Source organism: Falco peregrinus, chromosome 5 (genome assembly GCF_023634155.1).
Source record: "Falco peregrinus isolate bFalPer1 chromosome 5, bFalPer1.pri, whole genome shotgun sequence".
Classification (NCBI taxonomy): Eukaryota; Metazoa; Chordata; class Aves; order Falconiformes; family Falconidae; genus Falco; species Falco peregrinus.
Genome location: NC_073725.1, coordinates 35202393 through 35216066, shown reverse-complemented (window position 1 = coordinate 35216066; position 13674 = coordinate 35202393). Strand labels below are relative to the sequence as shown.

Genomic DNA, 13674 nt, shown 5'->3' with positions numbered 1-13674 from the left:
GTATACAAAATGAAGATGATAACCTCTAGAAGACTTTATAATAGATACTTTCTGGCAGTATGGGACTCCACTCACCTTTGCTATGAACACAGGAAAGTTGTTGTTAGTTTGTGTTGCTTGTTTGTTTTGGTTTGGGTTTTTTTAGGAAGAGATTACTTTTTTATTCATTAGGTCTGGGGCTGTCTGTATATTTGAGGGGGAAAAAAATTACCTTTGAAAAACTTCTCATATGAAGCCGAGTCTGACTACACAGAGAACATCTATGTGGTGCATTTCAGTGATGACCAGATACTTGTTCTGTCCTGTGTCCTCACTTCTCAAATCCTTTAAAATAGTTTAAAATAAAGAAGCAAAAATGAGTAACTTGAAAATACACTTACTTCACAGTCATCTCTTCTCAGTGTAGTTCGTGTCTCTGGGTATGTTTTATTTAATCTCGGGTTTTTTGGGAAAGAATTGGCAAGCCTGCTTGGCTAGTAGTGTGTAATCAGCCTTGCTTACAGTTACAATCAACAAGTACAATTATAAGACTGTTGAATTGTATATCTGTTGCACTTAAGGGAATTTCCATTTGTTTTGCATAAATTTATCTTGAATTGATATAATTGAAAGAAGGTTCTTTTGCCACACACCTAAAAGAGCAGAATGCATCTTGTGTACGATGAAGACTAAAAGATTCGTTTTAAGTATTCATAATTTTACCATTCTTTCTCATCCAGTCTAATTATGGATGTGCACTTAAGTCCATTTATTTATTTATTTATTTATTTGTTTTTGTTTTTCTTCAAGGGGCCTGAATTCATTGATGATGTGGATTTTCTTTTCCAGGAATACATTGATTTTTAATGAGAACAGTGGTGATTTTTTTTTCTACTTTAAACGTAACCTTACAATTTCCTTTTGTATTACATTATTGCAAGAAATAATAGCTAATTTTAACTTCTGCAGCCCATACTTCTTTTTCTCCTTCATTTTCTTAGTGAACTTAACAGTTCTTTTCAGGTTTTTCTCGTCTTAAGTTTCTCAGGTACTTAGCCTTACACCTGTGTTTGGATACTGTTAGCAGAGATTTAGAGTAGGATGCTTTGTATTATTTTGAATGAGGGGCCTTTTATTCATATCTTCTGTCTGCTTGTGCAAAAAGCTTGGCTCAACTAGTTACTGGCTGGGAAGAGCTGTGAGGAATATTCATTTTCCAGCTTATTGAGAGGAGGGTGAGAGTGTTTAATGAAAACTCAGGTTTTCTTCATGGTTCTGCATTGTCAAAATCTTAATTCAATCTAATCTTACGTCAGAACAGTGATGGCCAGAGACCTGTGACAACTGGAGTACATTAGTGTTCATGCCTTCTGTGTGGTATTGGAGACTCAGTTTCCTTCTGTAATTTGGTGGTGTGAGAGTAGTAAGACTGAAGCAGGTTATTCAGAGTCAGGACAGTGCTTCTCCCTTGCACAGTTTTCTACGTTAATTGTGTGTCAGGGCAGTATTTTGCATCCTAATGCTGTATACGCTTTTTTTAAATAACCCTGTGAGTGCTTTGTAGTGTTTGCCTCTCTTAGCTTTCACATACTTCAGAGGATATTTATATCAAGAAGAGCAGCTGTTGAAAAGAAAATTGAAGGACAAAGACAAAGTCCAGCCATTTGGACTGAATTGTTTTGGAGAGAGCACCTATCATATTGTACATGAAAATGTAACTAGAGTTTACAAGAAGACCTTTCCTGATTTTAAACTTCCTGAGAAAGATGATATAAGAATATACCTAAATAAACATACCAGAATTCTACTTTGAGTCAGGGTCTATACAAATTATAAATGAGTGTAGGTAGATAAGACATTAGGCCTTTATACTTCAATCTGTTGTATAAGGACTGTTATTTGTGGGCAGAATTTAATTCATTGTTTATGCTTATACATTTCAAGCCATATATAGGAAATTTTAAACAGTTTTTGAATGAATTTCAGTGCATAACTCTTTATACTAGCTTTACTTAAAATCTAATCTTTATAATTACAATTTCATACTTGTATGAGCTTCACAAATCATTTTTTCTGCTGCTAGTTAATTTCAGAGAAATTAATTGCTAATGATTAGCTAACAGAAATCAGTAGCTAATCTGTGTAAACCAGATGCCTATAAACATTTATTTTTATATTTGATGGTGCTGTTAACATTTGCTTTTCAGAACTGTACATTTTTTTCACATTGGATATTTTTATTTTAAAGATTAAAAGTGTACAATAGTTTATATGAAAATAATCTTTGAAGAGATACGAATAGTACTTTATAGCAGCAAGTTGAGGAATAAATGTTTTCATCTACTCAGCTGTGTGTGTTCAGTTTTTTAGAGCCTTAATGAGATGATCCATATTTACAAAAAACAGCTTTTAATAACAACTTCATTTGCTATCCTTGAGTAAATGAACACACAGGTTATTGTTTATTTAAGATGTTATTGCTAAAATAATTTTGTTAGTCTGGTGCCGTATTTTTGCAAAGGAAGTGTTCTTTTATCCCTTGAAAAAAAATAATTCTCTTAGGTACATTTCAGTGAATTTCTTTACTTTAAAATTTCATGGAGTATACTTTACCTACTGTATGTACTGTCATTTGAAAGTGTAATGGAGTTTCTGTAAGAAATGTCGCATACATGCACATCATCTAAGCAGTATTGCACAGTTGGTGGGGCTAGCTGTGTGCTGCAAGAGGTGGTAGGGGATGCTTTTTCATGTAGTTCTGGCATATCCTTTGAGGTTAAATAGTGTGTGTTATTAAATACCGTCCTCCAACAAAAATGCTGTCAGATTTTGGTACTCTTAATGAGTATATTAGAGGGTGCTATCCATTTTTACGGAGAAGGAAGTATCTTCCCAGTGTTGTAAAAGTGAAAAAGGCTTTTTGTAAGGGCATTTTGGGAAGCGAATAGTTTGTTGAGGCATTTAAATAAGGCATTCAGATCATCTGTTACCAAACTTACTTTTGTTACCTAAAACCTGAAAATCTGATAGCTTTTTTCCTATAATTAGATTGTATAAAATTCACATAAAGAGATAGCGGTTTTTCTGTTGAGCAGTAAAAAGTCTGTGTTTTGGGGAAAGCATTATTAGCCAACACTATGCTGTTATTTCTTTGGAACATGGAAGAAAACAATCTGTGCTTGAGGGGTTATAGGCTAAGTAGATTAGTTTTAAATAATAATAATAATAAAAAAATACTGGCAGGGCATCTACAAACTGTTCTTAGCACACAGAGTTGTTGTGTATACTGCTTTTGTTTTACAAATAAATATTGTTATTTAGAATAGATTATTATTTCATGCTTTTGTTTCAAATAGGAAAAGATAGCAAAGGAGTGATTATTTGTTTTTATTACCAGTATATTAAAAGATAAACAGGGTTGTTACCTTGTAATACTAAGCGTTTCCAGCAAAGTGGTTTCCAGGCATCTATTGTGTAACTTAATCATGTGATGTCATAGATGGAATTTTTGAGTAAAAGATGCCTACAGGATGAAAACAGAACAACAGTTCCAATTTGAGTGTAAGTATCAGTGCTTCATTAAAAAAGCAAATAATTTTCAAGCATTTATCTATACTTATCAGTCATAATTTTAATGAACATTGCCAATGATTGGTCATTTAAATATGACTTCTAAATAAATACCTGGATAAATTCTTCTAAATGACTTCTAAATAAGTACCTTCTACATAAGTACCTTTAAAATGATTCTAAAGCAACTAATAGCAGTGCTTTAGACATATTCAACTTAAAAGAAATTGCTGTCATCTGAACATTAATGCTCTAGAAAAAAATAATTCGGAGTTGCTCAGCTTTCTGAAACTTAAGGTTTTCATTATAAAGAACATTGTAAAATGTTCCCCCCCATCACTGAATGTAAAAGCTCAACTGAGTTTATGACATGTCAATACAAACATAAAAGCTAGATCTGTCAGCTTGCCTGATTGCCCAAATACATGGATACATGATAATATATGACTCTTTTCTTTTGACCTGAGGTCAAATTTAGAAAGTAAGATAAATTGATAAGCATCACTTCCACAATGCTTGAAGTGAATGGAGTATAGCAGAGTTTTGCGTTTTGGGTTTTGGCAATTGTTTTGATTGGTTGGTGTTCTGTTTTTTTAAGAAAGCTGGGGAAAAAAACCTGATAGATGAAAGATCATTTCATTTTGATGTAGCAAAGGCATGAAGAGATGGACATATTCCAGATGGTATTCCAATGGTGTAAATATTGGTATCTATATAAGTAAAGGTAACTAGGTTATCTGTCACTTCTGCAAATAAATGCATTTAAGTTCAATTTTCCAGAAAGTATCACTTGTTTTAGCATTATCTGCAAACTGACTTTTTATGGCCTTTTTGCCTTCTCACTTCCGTTTCAGTTCTCCAAACGTGTGCTTTGGAGGAGGTTAGTGTTGGAAAGGATAGAAAGCAATCCTGCTAGTTCTCAAAGTCTGTTGTATGTTTCAGTCTTAGAAACAGTAGTTTCAAATTAATTGCCAGATTCAGTGATAGTGTAGCTTGACAGCAGGAATGTTGCAAAATTTTTGCTTTTCTAGAAAATAAAAGTTCTCAAGAGAATGGAAACTAAAATAAAAAAAAAAGGGGGAAATTGTAATTCTGTGTAATTAAGCTTCATGGTCGGCTTGTTTCTCTTTATAATCATATTTTGATTTACTGCTGTTTCTTTTTGTCTGGCAGTTCCCTTTTTAGTACTGCCAGCTTTCCGGAAATTAAATAATTATTTTAGAGATATATTTTGAATAGCAGTGATAAGTACCATTTAAGATACTCACTTTGATCGGTATTGAGCAAGTGTGCCATCTGGTGTCTATAGAGCTGTCCTTTATTTAAAATAATTTTGTGCCTATGTGGTGCCATTAGTAGAATATTTTTTCTGCCTTTTAAGAAAGCAAAGCAAGTCAAAGGGAATTTTTTTCTACAACTGGGTTGATTGTAACTTCTTCATTGGCAAGGGTTGCTTATAGCATTGAACCCTTAGCAAAGATTGGGTGATGTCATGGAATAAAAATTGCTATCTTGCAAAATGGTCATGGTTTATATTTAACAGGAGAGAGATCACATTTTCTGTGCAGCTTCAACCTGTGTGTTTTTTTAGTTTGCTTCATGCATGCTCTTGATAGCAGAGTGATTTCATTAGGTCATTTTTTTGGTATTACTGGAAGTTTTCCCAATTCTGTTTTCTGAGAGTGTTCTGCTCTGCTTATGCTTCATATCAGAGTCGTCTTCTGCTCTGTAGGAATGAAATGAGTCTTTGTCATGACCTCTTTGTTTGGAATGATTCCATAGCATTCTAATTCTGATTTCTTTTATTTTTTTGTCTTCAGATTCTCATTAATGAGCATGTGTTAAAGGCTGCATGAGTGAGAGGGTTAGGGTTAGAAGGGGTTTGATATGTGTGATAGGTATCAATGAACCATAGTTTGTTAAAAGGTAAATCTGTGGAAGTATATAATTAATATTAGTGTGTCAACTATAAGGTGACAGTAAGGTAAAAATTAAAATGCCCGAAGAATTTAGGTAGAAACAGAACTAAAACATGGTTGTAATCATATACTGGCCACCTTCATTATTTTGTGTAGCTGTGTAGTTCATATAGCTACATGTCTTTCTAGAGCAGTCACCATAGCTGCGGGTCAGTCAGGGAAACAAAAATCAAGTATGTGCTATTTCAGAGAAGGAATATGAGATTTACAGATCTACAAAAGTCAGTGTCCTAAGATTTTCACATTTGGCCCTCTAATAATTACAACACAAAACAACTTCTACAGACTTTTTAAATAGAGAAATTGTCATGGTACCAATAGCTTTTTACAAGTCAATTCAAGTGTGTCTTTAATAAATCACTCTTTTTAATGCGAAATCTCTGACTAGTGTGGAATTCTTTATATGAAATTCTCAAATGAAAATTCTCACTTTCCTAATGATACCAGGTGTGTGTCGAAACTCCAGGAGCGCTTGGAGTACCGACCAAATTTCCTGTGCTCACCTTTACAAAGAAGAGTACTATTTACTTCATGGTGCCAGTACTATTAGCTGTATTGGAAACTCAGTGCTGCAAAGAAGAGCCCTATGTATATTACAGTATTGTTTCTGTGACATCCAAGAGATGTAGAAGCACCAGCATAATAAGGATCATTTTTCCTGTCTATTAGCAGCAGCAGTACACACTATAACGTAGTGAAACCCCTGAATTTACACAGATACAAGGGCACAAGCAGGTGTGCTGGGCCTCTTTGCTGCCTCTGTGTGTCTGTGCAAACAATTAAAAGAAATTCTGACCAGTCAACATGTTAAGCAAAGGGGAAACTGGGAGTAGCAGTGCTTTCTACTGTGAAAGTTTGAAATAGTTGGCAGAATTAATATGGCTTTTTCAAATTACTGGGAATCTCTTAAGTTTGGTTAAACATCATTGTGCTATAACCCCTCAGGTTTAAATTCACTTTCTCAAGTAACTTTTTGAAGTTGCCATGCAGAAATCACCATTGGTTTTCTGAAAAAATCAAATCCAGAGCCATGCTAGTTCACTTTCTGTGGAGTGGACTTGAACTATTGTCGCTGACCAGGGATGCTTTCTGTATTTCATATTCCCTTCCATTTCTTTGTAATACTGAAAACTCCTGGATATTGTCTTGTATAGAAGAAAAAGTTAAATAGGTGACAGCATAAATTTTTATTCTTCAGGAACACTTCAGTAAATGCTCGATATTTAACAGGAGCGTATACTTGTGATGTTTGGGAATTGCTTCCCCCCTTTTTGGTCCGCTGATGAGTTCTGAATTTTGTTAGTTTTCCTTTTGTTCGATCTGACAAAGCAGAACTTCTCCAAGAGAACATTCTGCTTTCTATTGCTGTCTTTGGGTGAACTGGTTTAAGGGATGTGCCTGTGTCTTCCCAGAGGCACAGCAGTGGGGTTTGGTGACAGCCCTGGTGGGTTTGGGTCATGGAGACACCCATTCTGTTGTGTTCACCATTCTGCTTCAGGCCTGGGAACCTAAGGTATCGACTTGTTGGGAGTGACGGCAAACAGGCTGTTCCCTTTGCAGCTTGCTTTGCTACTTTGTTTCCTTTGCTGTTTTGCAGTGTTTCCTTTCAGAGAGTGTAGGGTTCGTCCTGGGCTTTACCTGTCCTTCACAGGGGTCTTTTATTTGTCTCACGTACAGACTTTCTTTTCTGAGAAAATTCAGAATCTTACAGTTAATGCATTATCTAATCTTTTTCATTTTACATGGGTTTCATAGTGTTGTCCAGTCGTTTTTGAGTTGCTTATAAACAACCTGAATGTGAAATTTAAGCGTTTACTCCTAGCTTTTCCAAGTCCAAAATTGAGACTCCCACTTTAGTCTTTCTTCTCCCACAGCTGGGTTGACAGTTTGATCCCATTGCTGATCACATTGTCCCTCAATTGTTTTCATTCCATTTTGGACAGGTTTTTTAACTGTTTTGATTTTTTTTTTTTTGTTAAGTTTCTTGAGTGCACTGCTTCCATGGGTTGGAATCACATCCCCACATCTCTACTGATTTCTTGTCCGTGTATCTTCTAAAAATGTCACCCCAAATCACTCATGAATTTGATCCACATCACATATCATTTAGTGCTTCATCATTCATTTTCCATTTCTTATGTCAATATTCTGTTTTTCAGCCATTCGTGTCCTGATTCTTTCAATACCCTAAGCTGATGGGGAAGTTCCACAACATAACAGTAGAATGCTGCACAGCACAGACACAAAACACGATGGCTGAAAGAAACCCATTTTTATCTTTCCCTTGGCTATGGAGGTGTATGCCCTAGTTCTCCTAATTTTTATTTTTTTTTAATAAAATAAAGCCATTTTCTAGCTTGCTTTCTTAACTGTGTTTTATTACTTATATATATGTATATGGAAATTAGAAAATAATATATATATTGTGGAATATTTCAGTAACTTTCAGCTTAGATTGTTACAAATTAAATTAGGGGCAAGAAATGTTGGGGTTTTTCAAACTTATCTTTCTTTTCAGGTTTGATAGCTGTTTGCCTGTCATGTCCATCACTGTTTCTCTGCAGGTAGTTATGTACTATTTTGTGTGGATTTTTAAAACATTGGAGAGACAAGAGGCAGGGGTTTTTTTTCCCGCAGATCTTGAATGCGAAGTCAGAAAGTAATGAAATAACTCAGGAGAATGGTATATGCTGTGAGAGGGTTTTCCAATTTCCACAGATTATAAGCTTTGAAGTAAAAGACCAAAAGGGACGTTGTTAATCTTCAGGCTTCATTTACCAGAGCATTACTCTTTTTCTGAGCGAGGGCATTAAAACTGCTGTGAAGGCTAAGCCTTAGTAAGATATTCTTGGAAAAGATGGCTTGCTTTCCCCACCGTGATTTCGTTGAATCAAATGGCTCAGTCCCTTTACCTGAGGAACTTCATCTTACCAAATTTTAAGTGTAATTAGAAGCCAGTTTACTGAAATGTAGAGGTGTTTTTTTCCTTCTCAAAATGTTATGCTAAAAATGACTCAGGAAGAATTTAACCTATTTTTATATTTTATTATTTTTAACTTTTCCATCGATTTTTGTTGTTAAAAAATAATTCCGTTTTAGGCTTGTGTCTTAATTTTAATTCATTGATCTTTCTTGGTCCGTTCAGATTATTTTGGGATGTATTGCTAATGAAATAAGGCACTTTATTGCTCCCTTTCATTTCCGTTCAGTGTAAGGTACGTTCTTGGTGACACTGCACCTAGATCTTTTGACTGTTTCTTTATTTCAAAAAAGAATAGCTGTTAACTTGATTTTCTGACAGAAATAAATCACACAGTTGTCTACCATTCTAGTAGCATTGCCTTTAGTAACCTGTTGCCTCGCTATTGCGGGATTTGGTAGAGATGTATGTATGCCTAAGGTAATTAAGTCCTTTATTTTTTAGAGCAACTGGATGGGAAGGATGAGTGCTGAGTGAGGAAGAGGTTTTAGTTGTGACTTAGGTTATCCACTGCGTTTGGTCTCCTGCTGTGCAGTATAGAACATACATAGTTTGGAACCTGTCCTAGAGTGTTTTCACTTTAGTTGGGGAACTTAGGGAGAGTGTGGGGGTATGGTGAGAGACATATTCTGGATGTAGTAGAGAAGGAAAGGTTAGGAAGTCATTAGAGAAGGGGAGGAATAAGAATATAATGGTATAGTCTTAGGAAATAAAATTTTACTAGTTTGGTGGGTTTCAGCATCTATTCATTTATTATTTCAGGCCGTTAATTGTAAAAGGTTATGAAATGAAAAACAGTGTCTGCTTGTGTGTCATGATTACGACCTTGGCGTAAGTTTGTCTGATTTTCTGAGGTAGTTAAGGTTATATAGGGTCAGCCCTTAGCTATAGGCGTATAATTTATTTGCCAGTAGAAATCTCAAGTTGCCTGTGTAGTAACCAGAAGGTAGGTGCCTACATGGTGATTCCACTGATACTGTGGGATCCAGAGGTCAGTGGCTGGAATCTTCCTGTTAACAGCAGGGAAGTAGCCGAGCGTCTAGCACACTTACCTCTTATTTGAGTGCACACTGAATGATTCCAAAGTTGTGCAAGTGTAGAACTTAGGATGAGAGACACAACCAAAGACTTGCCAGTCATCTGTCAACGTTTAAATGTCAACATTTGAAATTTTCTTTTTTTCACAGAAACCTTTTACTTCTACATACAGAAAAAATTACAGTTATGTATTTTGAACCATATTCTGTTGTTGAGTACTGTTGGGTTTTTTTTTTTTGATCCTGTCCTGAAATTTCATCTTGTGGCAGTTGCCGTGTATGGGTTGCATCTGTCTTATCCAGATCTAGCTGTGTTTTCTTCTGGACTGAGTTCTCCATTCCAAATGGTAGATATTTTAGAGCGTATCTACCTTTTGCACTGAAACAAAAAACCTGCTGGGACAGCACTGGCATTAATGGAGATTTTGCTTGGGTGCTGTTAACATTGAGTTTTTGCTTTCCTGACTTACTGTTTGAGCACTTTGGAAATGCAGGGACAAATTTCAAAAAAGCGGTTTGCCCTGTTTTATGATACAAAGAAGTCCTAAATTGAAGGTATCTCTATAGTATTGAATTGCCAAGTGTTTTGACTAAAAAATAACTGCCTTTATATGCATCTTATACTGGACTGACATCTGTGTTTCCAAGTGCATTCTGAGTATGACCAGGTTTATCTCAGTTGTAGTATTTACCATTGGACATACATAACGACACTGTTCCTTTAACCTTTTCTTTATAAGAAATCTTAATTTTTAAATTGTTTATGACAAGTACATGCAGCTCAAATATTTGATGTTTACAGTCTCTGATGTTCTGATTCTGAGCCCACTAATGACAGAAATTATTCAGAGCATTTTAAAATGCAAATACAGTACTTTGAGGCAAACAGCAATAAAAAATACTGGACAAAGTAATCCAGGTTTATCTGATTCTTTTCTATGGACCTGTAAGGTAATTTTAGTGAAAACATGCATAAAATTACAAGTGGCTAATTACTGGAAGGCTATTATTGAAAATCACAGAATATTCAGTTTTCAGTTGCAGATTTTATGTTATTTTCCATTGTGGATGCTGGCAATAGTGTAATGATTCTGAGCAGAAGTTACCATTGCAAATATGTTTGAGTGTGGAAATCAGCTTGGAAAAACATTAATGTGAAAGTCTGTTACTTTAAAAGCATATAAAATACCTTACAAATGTTTATGTCAAAGGTGTTGATTTTAATGTTTGTTTTCTTCTGATGGTCAAACACATTCATGTATGTTTGAAGGTTTAGAAATGTAATGGAAGCAAAATGCAAGTATCATTTAATGTGACATTCCTTGTCATATGCATCACACATTATATAGTGACAGCTGAAAACCAACATTTTCTTGACAAAGGTGATGCAATTATTTATAAATCTTGTATCTCAATTTTGGTGAACTTTAAATATATGATTCATCACTACTTAAAATATAGTTATTAACTTGTAATCTTTTCCACTTAGGATAAAAAATAATTTTGTTGTTATCTATATTTCCAAGTTATACATCTGTTCTCCAGATGACATTACTCTTGACTGTACAAAGCATCCATTGTTGTGTCTTGCTGCTAAAACATGGAGAATGAGGACCATAACACTACGTATATTGGCATGCAACTTTACACCTACTTCTTTTTAATCTTTACACACCTGCATTCAGCAGGGCCTATGTGCTAATGTCTGATCAAATACTTTTTTTGTCTGGTTTTAATTTACAGTTAACTTGTGTTGCATAACATGTAGTTGATATGTTACATTCATACCTGTAATACTACATTGATAAATTCAGTTACCTATAATAAATAGGTTCTTCCATGTTTGGACACTTAGGTATCTGCTGTGTGGCTTGTGAAAGGTAGAACACCTCAATTATGACTGTATTATGAAATGTGTAGTAAATGTTGTTATGTATTAAATAAATAAGGTTTTACAATTTTTTGAAAATCATCTTTGGGGAAATGTGGAAGAGAACCTCAATGGTAACTGGAGTACTCTAAAGAGACACAGAATAGGTTATTGTTTTCCATTCTGCTACATTCCTTTCTACTACAGAGTTGACTCTTGCCTAAAACCAAAAATCCTTCCCAAACAGTATGTTACTAACATGCCCATATCAAAGTCTGCACAGGGAGAAAGGTATAGATGTGTTGAATGGCAGTTTTATTGACAGTATAACCATATTTAAATGTTTAAAACAGTTTGAAATAGCACACAATCTTAATTTGAAACTAGTATAAAACCTCCCCAAAGAGGATCCCAAACAGGAGAAACAATGATATTACTGTCGTCTTTGGAACTAGATTTATGAATGCTTTTGATTCTAGACTGGCTTAAGATTTTTTGATCAGCTGGTTTTTACTTTTTCTGAGATGAACGCTAGTTGCTTCAAAAAAAGTTTTAAAAAATCACATAGTAGGCAGTGGTTTTTTTATCATATGACAAATGATTATTTTCTTCCAGAGAAACAAGCATTTTTAATTTTATTTATTAATTTATGTATTTATGTTATTAGTGTTGATGTATCGGACATTACGTTAATGGAATAGTCTGATGTTTTGCATTTCCTTCTGCATCCCTTCTAATTTTCTTTCCCCATTAAACAAGGAGGAAAGAGGGTGATTTTGGCAGTTATTTAATGCATGCAGATTATAATGCTGCTATTTCTGAGAAACATAATAACTGAAACTGGACTTGTGTGAGCTTGTGTAGTTAGAGCTGCTTGTAAACCTTTGGTGTTTGCTGTTACAGTCCATGGAAACCTCTTCTCCTCCACACTGTTGGTATTTAGATTTTTTGGCCCACTGCAATACTGAAATAATTTCTATTTCTTATATTACCCATTCCATCTGTTGTGTACCGGTCATATGTTGGTATATGCTACAGCTTTATGAGCATCTGCCATATACCCATTTTGAAAGCTTTAATTCCTGCTTACTCCTCAAAAGGTGTATAAATTTTCTTTTTCTGTTTTGATGAAGTTTTTTTAGTTTTGATCATTTTTTTTAATCTGATCGCTTGGCTTACAAATAGAGCACTTCTAAGTGCTCAAGAAATTTACTGTAATATACTGTTCATATCAATTTTCAAATTATGTGTTTTAGTACTGGGAGGTTTGTGCAAAGTCTGTAAGATTTGTAATTCTGGCAGCAGTGTTTTTTAAAATAAAACTGCACATGCTCAGGTCAACAAATTATTTATATTCACTTGTCGGCTATTTCTGTGGAATTATATTCAGAATCTGAAGCTGTTGTTCTAACATCAGTTATTGTAGTTGTCTTGCAGTGATTCTGTAGTTAATGCTTTGAATTATTTCCTGCGGTATATCTTGTTGTTATTATGAATAATAAATAAATAGCAAAACCATTCTGTTAACTAATACTGAATTTTAAATATATTTTCTTATAGAGAACTAGAGGACGAAAAAGAAGCTTTGTGCCTGAAGAAGAAAAACCTGAGGTTGGAATATAGTGTTTTGTTTGGTTGTTGTTTTTGTTTTTTTTGTTTTTTGTTTGTTTTTTTTTTTAACAGTTTCACAAAAATATTGAACTTTGGCCTGAAGTTTTACTTTCAGTGCTATAATTGAAAATATTTGCTTTCCTTTCCTCCTTTCCCCTCCATTCCTTTCTTTTGCCTTCTGCTATGACAGGAACGGATTCCCAGAGAAAGAAGACAACGACAGTCAGTTCTACAAAAGAAGCCCAAGTCAGAGGATCTAAGGACAGAATGTGCTACCTGCAAAGGGACTGGAGACAATGAAAATCTAGTCAGGTAGGTTTGATGCTCTGACCTTATGAGGAATATAAAGTTCCATGTTCATTGCTTCGTCATCATGATTATAGTGAAGAAAATGTGCTTTAAAAAAACCACAAAACAAACAAAAACTTATTTAGGGGAAACATTACATCAGAAATATTGACTTGATTCACTTATTTACCTGCCAAACACATTTACACTGTGGATTAAGATGTAAATAACCAAGATAATCTGGTTTTCTAACACAAGAGAATTAATTTTCTCTTGTCAGGGTGAATTGTCAATGTTTTAGAGCAGGTCAGAAAGATAAAACACAGCAATTTAATTATATTAAAGCTACAGGAGCATCCT

At 34.5% G+C, this 13674-nt stretch overlaps 1 protein-coding gene across 1 annotated transcript in view; it reads left to right on the top strand.

The window, feature by feature from the left end:
- PHF14 (PHD finger protein 14) overlaps positions 1-13674 on the top strand; it is a 174045-nt gene that overhangs the window by 64158 nt on the left and 96213 nt on the right. Inside the window, exons 15-16 of the mRNA XM_055803534.1 lie at positions 12976-13026; positions 13217-13338. Coding sequence (XP_055659509.1) covers positions 12976-13026; positions 13217-13338 — 173 coding nt within the window. The remainder of the gene's footprint in view (positions 1-12975; positions 13027-13216; positions 13339-13674) is intronic.